The 9,994-nt window shown below is 37.0% G+C and overlaps 1 protein-coding gene across 1 annotated transcript; it reads left to right on the top strand.

Annotated features, from left to right (window-relative positions):
• The first annotated feature begins 7,954 nt into the window (after window positions 1-7,954).
• On the top strand, window positions 7,955-9,189 carry HTR1F (5-hydroxytryptamine receptor 1F). Its single transcript, XM_006726997.2, has one exon. It carries the CDS (start codon window positions 7,968-7,970, stop codon window positions 9,066-9,068), a length of 1,101 nt encoding a protein of 366 aa, XP_006727060.1. The 5' UTR covers window positions 7,955-7,967; the 3' UTR covers window positions 9,069-9,189.
• Window positions 9,190-9,994: the final 805 nt, after the last annotated feature.

Raw genomic sequence — 9,994 nt, 5'->3', positions numbered from 1 at the left:
CTTTTCAGCTTAAAGAAGTTCCTTTAATATTTCTTATAAAGTTGGTTTACCAGTGATTAGTTTTTGCTTGTCTGGAAAACTTTATCTCTCCTTTAATTCTAAATGATAGTCTTGCTGGGTAGAATATTCCCGGTTGGAAGTTTTTTCCTTTTAGAACTTTGAATATGTCATGCCACTCCTTTCTGGCCTGCAAAGTTTCTGCTGAGAAATCTTCTGTTAGCTTTATGGGGGTTTCCTTTATGTAAACAATTTGTTTTTCTCTTGCTACTTTTAAGATTCTCTCTTTATCTTCAACTTGTGACATTTTAACTATTATAATGTGTCTTGGTGTGGTTTCTCTCTTTGGGTTCATCTTATTTGGAACTTTCTGGGCTTTCTGGACCTGGATGTCTGTTTCCTTCTATAGGTTAGGGAAGTTTTCAGCCATAATTTCTTTAAATAAGTTTTCTGCCCCTTTCTCTCTCTCTTCTCCTTCTGGGTCCCCTATAATGCAAATTTTATTCCACTTGATGTTGTCCCATAGGTCCCTTAAGTTATCTTCATTTTAAGAAATTGTTTGTTTTTGTTTTGCTGCTCTGTCTGGGTGAGTTCCACTGCTTTGTCTTCCAGCTCACTGATCTGTTCTGCTTCATCTAATCTGCTATTGAACCCCTCTAGTATATTTTTCAGTTCAGTTATTGTATTCTTCAGATCTGTGATTTCTGTTTGATATTTTCTTATATTTTCTATCTCTTTGAAGTTTTCACTGTGCTCATCCATTTTTCTCCCAAGTTCAGTGAACATCTTTATGACCATTACTTTGAATTCTTTACCAGGTAGATTACTTATCTTCTTATCATTAAGGACTTTTTCTGAGGTTTTGTCTTCTTCTTTCATTTGGAAAATATTTGTTTCCTCATTTTGCTTGACTGTCTGTGTTTGCTTCTATGTATTAGGTGAAACAGCTCTCTCTCTCTCTTTCTCTCTCATTCTTTATACTTGTGTAGGTAATGATCCTTCTTGTTCAACCTAGCTTTTGGTTGTCTCTCAAACCTTTGTGATTGTCTAAACCACCTGATTTATTCTTGATATGCCCTAGTTGTGGAGGGTATACCAAGACCTGTCAATGATCCAAGGGGAGGAATCTCATTTAGCACCTAGTTTCAGCCTGATTGGAAGTCAGACCCTGAGGCAACAGCTTTTAAAGTATGCAAATATATACAGTCATGTGGGGCCACAATCAAAATCCCTGCTAACCTCTGGTTGAGGAGATCTGGAGGTATCCCATAGGTGACAGTTCCAAAAATTGGGACTCCAGATGAGTGTAAAGCTCCTTTCTGGGAGATCTCATCAAGCTATAGGGAAGCTGGGGTGCACAAGGATAATTTCTCCCTGCTTATATTTTGGAAATACCTCCTTAGCTTCTAGTTGTATGGGAAACCTGAAGCCTGTCCCTCAGGCTGATGTTCCAGGCTAAGAAAACTGACCTTTTTCATAGGAAGTCTCAGGTTGTATTTCAGTATGCTGTCTGTGTAGTGCCCTGAGGGGGTGGCCTCCAAGACTGTCTTCTGGTTGTTACATTCCTGGGAGCTCAGGAACTCCAGCCCCCTCAACCACCAGGGCCAGGCAATTAAAGGGTGTCCTCTGTGTGGATTGCATGTGCCTGCTGGCTTTAGCTAGAAAGTTAAAGTGCAGGAGGTGGGGCACTCTGGCAGGCTTCAGGGTGGCAGCAGGGAAGTCTTGACTGCAGGCACCCACAGGCTTCAGGAATACAATGGGAAAGAGCCTTGTCTGTATGTGTGCTGACTTTAAGTTGAGAGCAGGAGAATGCTGTGACCCATGCTCACCAGCCCCAGTTAGGACGGGGCTGGGATGTTACAACCACTCACTGCTCACTGACATTAGCTGGGGAACTGGAGAACACTACAACCACTCATGCTCACCTGACCCAGCCAGGGAACAGGGAAGTGCTACAACCATCTGGGCTCTCCAGCTTCCACAAGGTAGTGTGATAGTGCTGCAACCACTCACCCCTGCCTGTCTTAGCCAGATAGCAGAAGGGTGTGATGTCCAAGCTCCCTACCTGTGGAAGGTGGGTGAAATGTGCCAAGATGGTGAAATGTGCAAAAATGGTGTCTACCAGTGCCTCTGTCTCTAGGGAGAGTTTCAACTGCCCTGGGCCCCTCCAGCAGATGCTTTTAGATTAGCAAATGAATCCCCTTTACATACAGTCTAGGCACTTTTCAAATTGCTATTTTCTCACTGGGTCTCAGGGCAAGTGAGACCACACCGGAGTCCTTTCAAAGGGAAATCTCAGTTTTATATAACACTTTGGGTCCCTTAGATGTCTAAGCCAAATGTTTTGGAGACTTATCTCTCCAGTGCAGATCCCAGGGGTTAGGTGCCTAATGTGGGGCACCAACACATTGCTCCTCCAGGAGAAGAACCAGACTGGTGAGATCCCACCCTATTGTGTATCGCTACACCACGGATGGGGTTTTTGGTGAGACCATATCTCTGCTTCTTCTACCTCTCTGGATATGGTCTTTAAATCCTTTGCTGTGGAGAAGCAGTTCATCTAATTTTCAGATCTTTTTCAGAGGGAAATGATCCATATGTAGCTGTAGATTTGGTGTGTCCATGGGAGGAGGTGAATTCAGGATCTTTATGCAGCCATCTTGCAAAAGTCCACATCTTGTGTTTTTATGCCTCTGCCTTTGCTCATACTTTCCCCTCTACCTGGAAAGTCGTTCACTGTTTCACCATGGTATGATTAATTCATCAATTTTTCTAGAGTACTAAACACACTCTATGATACCCTTATTGCATTGTATTATTGTATTATATGTTTGGCTGTTTCGTTAATGTGCTAGATTCATAAAAATAAGAACAATGTGTTGTTTTGCTGTTTTGTTTTGTTCAGGGGTATGTTTGCGCATTTGTTTTTTGCCATTCTTTTATACCTAGCAGATTAATCAGCACATAAATAGCACTCAGTAAATATTTCTTAAAGGAATAAATGGGGGCAAAGAAATATAATAAAAACACAAAGGAAGTCTCTGAATTAGAAAGGCAGTAAAAAAAAATTGAAAACACTATGAACACATTTCTATTACAATTTACATATTTTGACATAGTCACTATTTTAAACATCCCCATAAAGAAATAAGCAGTTCATTCTACTGGATATTTGCCTACACTTGAAAACACTTCTTACTCTATAACAAAATCTTTCCTACAAAAGTTGGAAAGTAACTACAAAAAAAGTAGTTACTTTGCAGATCTCATGACTATAACAGAGTTATTAAGTAAAATAAGAAATTTTTCATTGACAGGAAAATGGTGATTAAGGGAATGGGTTTGTTCTACCAATTATTTGTTATGCTATCATCGTTGAGAAGTTTATTGAACTTTGGTAACTCAGTTTTCTTATCTATGAAATGAGAAACAATAATTGCACCTACCTCAGGGTGCCTGGGTGGCACAATCAGTTGAGACTCCAACTCTTGGTTTTGGCTCAGGTCTGATCTCAGGGTCATGAGACTGAGCCCCACACCAGGCTCTGCGCTCAGCAGGAAGTCTGCTTGAAGATTCTCTCCCTCACCCTCTTTCCCTCCCCCTCTTGCTCTCTAAAATAAATAAATCTTTAAAAAAATAATTCCCCCTATTTCATAGATTAGCAGTGAGGATTAAATGAATTAACATATGGAAAACACTTAGCACAGTCCCTGCAGAAACACTCAGAAAGGATAAATATTATTATTATTCTAATTGAAGCAGCCAACCTGTAGGTTCTCAAGAGGTTTGACAGAACTGAATTTTATTTTCTTATCTTTACAATGTTATTATTAAAACTATTTTTGTATGACATCCCTCCCCAATGTTATTTACAATATAAAGTAAACCAAACTATGCCTCTATGAACTTATAGTTTAATTTGAATGAAATATATCTGGACATTAAGATCAAACTGACAGCTGAACATAAATCAGCATTAAAAAAAAAACAAACTGTGTAAATAGAGGAGTAAATGCATCGTGTGGCTAGATCAATAAATTGGCAAATATTCATGCTGAGTAAAGCCTGGGTTTCCCCCAGGCTTTTCTATTTGTTATTTTCAAGAAGGCTACATACAATTGATGGACTACAGGCTCTGCTTAACAAGTAATCCTGACTATTTCCCAGTGAAGACATTCAAAATATAGAATGCAATCTATGTTCTAAGAGTAGGAGAATAATGTGTGACATAGTCTATGTCCAGTAACCCAGAGGTTGTCCCTAGCACTGTAAGGACTCACAGTGGGAACTTAAGATGTAAAGGAATAGGAAAGAATCTGATTGGAGGTCATGTATGAATTAATGAAGGTAGATGGTTTACTGAAATTCTAATTATAAGTGGCAAGGAAAATAAAACAAAAAGAAACCCAATTGAGATTGCTTACATTTGTTTTCCTATTTTCTTTGTTTTTGATAAAAAACAACTATCAGAAGATTAGTTTTCTAAATTTAATAATGGTAAGATTTCTTAAAAACCACAAATTTGTATGACACATTTTGATTTTTCCCTTAGCATTAACTACAATTTTACTGAACTTAATTTAAATGCTACAATATGATTCTTAGAGGATTCAGTTGAATTATCAAATAATTCACCTGCTAATTTCAAGCTGGTCCATTTACTGACAGAATTCATTTTTATTATGAAAACACACATAACTATTTCCAAACAGTTCCTCTTGTTCAATATTCTATTCAAAATGTAATTTCAGAATTACCTCTTGAAGAGACTTTTATGTCAAAACTGTTTATCAGGCAAATTAAAGTGGAAAGTTATTTTTGCTTATAATATGGAAAATGTCATCACTTTTAAATCAACAGCATAACACTAAATAAACACTAGATAAATTCCCATAATGCTAAATAATAAATTAATTAATTAAACACTAAACACTGTTGTAAAGAATTAACTGATCAGGAAAATATTTAGTTTTTTAACTGAATATTTGGTACAAGTTTGATAATGAGAGGATGGGGGAAAATTAGAAAGAAGGTAGAAATTAATTAATCTACCATGTTTCTAATATGTCTAATTGGCTTGGAGTAAGCATTTCACCTGTGACTATTGACTGCCTAAACATATTTCCAGGGTAAATAGCTATAAAGACTGTGAGGTCCACTGATATTGAAAGCACATACCAAGGATTTTCATGACAATCCTGATGGTACAGATGATCACACCATTATACCTCAGGCCCTGTGATCCAGTATGGATTTAGGAAATATGGTCATATGACCTAACTCTCACTACAGGCTGAAAGGAGTGGAAATAATGTTGGGGGAGGGGAATAACAGTCCTAGAGCTGGAGGTCCAAGAGCTGTCCTGCAAAAAAGACAGCAATAAAAATAGTCACAGAGAGGCGCCTGGGTGGCTCAGATGGTTGGGCGTCTGCCTTCAGCTCGGGTTATGGTCTCCAGGTCCTGGGATCGAGCACATCAAGCTCCTGGCTCAGTGGAGAGCCTGCCTCTCCCTCTCCCTCTCCCTCTCCCCCTGTTGTGCTCTGTCTCTCTCTCTCTCTCTCAAATGAATAAATAAAATCTTAAAAAAAAAAATAGTCACAGAAATATCAGAAGAAAAGCTAGAGTGAGATCATCTATTTAGAAAACTCCAAGAAATAAGAATGTGAGAAAGAGAGATGCTGAGAAAGTCGTACACAGAAATGTAAGAGCTGCTCTCAATTGAGAGGAATTCACAGACGCTATAGCAGTAAAAGGATTAGACAGACAGCTGAGTAACAGCCATGTTGGGTTCTCCCCAGAAACCTACTCCCTGGACTAACAGCAGCAGCAACACCTGGGACCTTGTTAGAAATGCAGGTGTGAAGGCCCCAGCACAGTTTTACTGAATCTCTAAAGGGTGGGACCCAGTAATCTGTGTTTTAACAGTCCTCCTGCTGGTTCTGAGGCCAACTAAAGCAGAGAACCGCAGATTTAGAATATCTAAGGAAACTTTAGCTTCCATTCTTTATCTGGAGCTACCTTAGTTGCCCTTTATAAATGGGCAAGTGCTGATATAAATAATATAGATATATAACTCCTTCTCAACTACACACAGGACAACTACTCATTTTCTGGGTAGAAGGTATTCAAATTTCTTGTGCCACTCAATTCGCTTAGGAGCAAGCCATCAGCACCTGCCTTCAATGAATATCAGAAAATAAAAATTAAATTTAGTCCTGGTAACCAAACACAAGTAGAATACTAGATATGCTGTACCTCAAGGTTATATTATACACACACACACACACACTTCATAGGAAGCACTTAATATGGTAATATTAAGTATTTTAAAGTATTGTTTTATCAGTTCCAACAAATGAAACATAACCACTTTAAAATAAAAATAATTTAAGGAATATGGAGGTACAATAATAAAGCTTCAGATCTCTGTCTTCTCTCTGTCTTTTCCTAAGATATAGGTAGCTGCAAAAGTGAATTATTAAACTTATTATTATTAAATATTATTTAAAAAGAGGGGTGCCTGGGTGGCTCAGTCAGTTAAGTGTCTGCCTTTGGCTCAGGTCATGATCCCAGGGTGCTAGGATCAAGACCCACATCAGGCTCCCTGCTCACCGGAGAGTCTGCTTCTTCCTCTCCCTCTGCCACTCCCCCTGCTTGTGCTTGCTCTCTTTCTGTCAAATAAATAAACAAAATCATAAAAAAAGAAAAAAATTATTAAAAAAGAGAGAACCTTCAGAGGGGAGGGGATGGGGGAAGGGGTAGCCCGGTGATGGGTATTAAGGAGAGCACATGTTTTAATGAGCACTGGGTGTTATATGCAAATAATGAATCATTGAACAGTACATCAAAATAATAATAATAAAATAAATTTTAAAATTTTAAAAAAATAAAGAGAGAAGGGCTGATGCAATAAATAAATAAATAAATACATCTTATAAAAAAGATTAATCCGATTTCATTACACTCCAATTGCTGTCTGACTTATAATTAAGCAATAGCATGGACTGAAGCAAAAATTATAAGCCATGTTTGAGGTGTCCTCTTTCAGAAGTAACGTTACATGGTCCTTACGATGGTGACTTGTAAAGAAATAATTTCCATTTCAGAGTGAGTGCCATTATAAGCTCTCCATGCTGGCAAGTTCACCTTGTTAAGTGAGTTACTTGGTCATATATGTCACTGTATTAATGGGCAGTGTTTTATGGCTATTTGATTCCAACTAATTTTATTTCATCTTTTTAAACCAAATTAACTACTTATATCCACAAAGACTACTAAACACTCTGACATTTTCCTAATTTCATAAAATGATCAAGAATGCTAGGGATATACTAAAAATATTTTTTGTTTATTTCCCTTTTTATAATCTTTATATCCTGACATGAAATACATTAAAAATTCCTTTAGTTTCCATGAGTCCAATGATAACGTCCTCAATGTAACTTGAAATTAGGTACGAAATTGTTTATGATTTTGAATACTGCCTTTAATATATTTTCTTACATTACATTATATAATGTATGTATATATATATATATATATATATATTAATGGCATGTGCTACTAAACTTTTTCTCCATAGATGAAGGGAAAAACATAGCTAGGATTAATACAGTTTTTAAGTGCAATTCTATAATGGTAGAGATTTTACTAAGTAGTAGGTTAAGTTTACTCATAAAAATTGTTTTATTTGAGCTTTATTTTAAGAAATGTTTTGAAAGTTATTTGTTACTGTTCTCATCAGAATTTTTTAATTAAATGAAAAGAAAAAGAAAATCTATAATCTAAACTCCCATTTTTTTTAGTCCATAGAATATTCTGGGAAAACATACACATATACTTTTTAAAAATTTATTCTGAAAGGGAGAGAACAATTTTTGAAGACTTCTCTGAACTGATTTTCTCCTCCTTTGTTACAGGTATCCATTTTTTCAGCTCTATTAATCTTTTAAAACAAACAAACAAAAAAAATGGATTTCTTAAACTCATCTGATCAAAACTTGACCTCAGAAGAACTGTTAAACAGAATGCCATCCAAAATTCTGGTGTCCCTCACTCTCTCTGGGCTGGCCCTGCTGACGACGACCATCAACTCCCTTGTGATTGCTGCAATTATTGTGACCCGGAAGCTGCACCACCCAGCCAACTATTTAATTTGCTCCCTTGCAGTCACAGATTTTCTTGTAGCTGTCCTGGTGATGCCTTTCAGCATTGTGTATATTGTGAGAGAGAACTGGATTATGGGGCAAGTGGTCTGTGACATCTGGCTGAGCATTGACATCACGTGCTGCACGTGTTCCATCTTACATCTCTCTGCTATAGCTTTGGATCGGTATCGGGCAATCACAGATGCTGTGGAGTACTCCAGGAAAAGGACTCCCAAGCATGCTGGCATTATGATTACAATTGTTTGGATTATATCTATTTTTATCTCTATGCCTCCTTTATTCTGGAGGCACCAAGGAACTAGCCGAGATGATGAGTGCATCATCAAACATGACCACATTGTTTCCACTATTTACTCAACGTTTGGAGCTTTCTACATCCCATTGACATTGATTTTGATCCTCTACTACAAAATATATAAAGCAGCAAAAACGTTATACCACAAGAGACAAGCAAGTAGGATTGCCAAGGAGGAGGTGAACGGCCAAGTTCTTTTGGAGAGTGGTGAGAAAAGCACTAGACTAGTCTCCACACCCTACATGCTAGAAAAATCTTTATCTGATCCATCAACAGACTTTGAGAAAATTCATAGCACAGTGAAAAGCCCCAGGTCTGAATTCAAGCATGAGAAATCTTGGAGAAGGCAAAAGATCTCAGGCACAAGAGAACGCAAAGCAGCCACTACGCTGGGATTAATCTTGGGTGCATTTGTAATATGTTGGCTGCCTTTCTTTGTTAAAGAATTGGTTGTTAATGTCTGTGAAAAGTGTAAAATTTCTGAAGAAATGTCAAATTTTTTGACATGGCTTGGCTATCTCAATTCCCTTATAAATCCACTGATTTATACAATCTTTAATGAAGACTTCAAGAAAGCATTCCAAAAGCTTGTACGATGCCGATGTTAAAGAAAGGTTATCATTAAAAGGTTGGGGATTTCTTGAGGGGAAGTAACTAAATGGATGCTGAATAATAAAACATTTAAACTTTTAGAAGGAAATAAATTAAAACTGCTAAAATTATAAGAATATAATTTATATTTTAACAGCAACATGACTATAAACTTATTGAGTAAAAGATGTTTCTTTTGACCATCATTCTAGAGTACTCAAATGAGAAGATAATTTATTGTTTATAAGCAATACTTTGCCTATGCAATGTCCCTAATAGGCTAACTGGAAATATATATTATAATTACTATTATTAATAACAGTGATTTTCCAGGTTTATGGCTTATAATAATTATAGGAGAGTGTTCAATTAACAACATCTGTAATTTCTATATAATCCTATGGTTTTATTATATGATTCTGTTATTTTATAGGAAAGATAATTCACCACAAAGCACACATTTCTCCTACCTAACTATTCCTGTCCCTCTTCATCTTATCCTGGGAAAAACGGGAGGGGGGAGGAACAAACAAGGACTCCTGGGGTTCCTGGCTGGCTCAGTCGGGAGGGCATGTGACTCTTGATGTCAGGGTTGTGAGTTTGAGCCCCATGTTGGGTATAGTGATTACTTAAAAATAAAATCTTTATACAAAACAAAACAAACAAACAAAAACAAGGACTCCTAATATGACTGGAGGAAATGTCAAAGTCAGAGATTGATACTGTCTTTGTATTTAGATAGCAAAGAGTAATCATAAAGTGAGTTAGGCACTGCCAAATAATCCTGAATACAGAACTTGTACACATTTGACATATTCTTTTTTTTCAAAACAAATTCCTAGAATAATATTTTCTTAACCATGTATTACCAACATTTGAAATCAAAACCTTAGTCTAGTAACAGTAATTCAAGAGAGGTGCAGGGAAGGTGTTCTAATTGTCC

The sequence above is a fragment of the Leptonychotes weddellii genome, chromosome 1 (genome assembly GCF_054177405.1).
Source record: "Leptonychotes weddellii isolate Sample4059 chromosome 1, ASM5417740v2, whole genome shotgun sequence".
Taxonomy (NCBI): Eukaryota; Metazoa; Chordata; class Mammalia; order Carnivora; family Phocidae; genus Leptonychotes; species Leptonychotes weddellii.
This window is presented reverse-complemented; position numbering and strand designations above follow the sequence as displayed.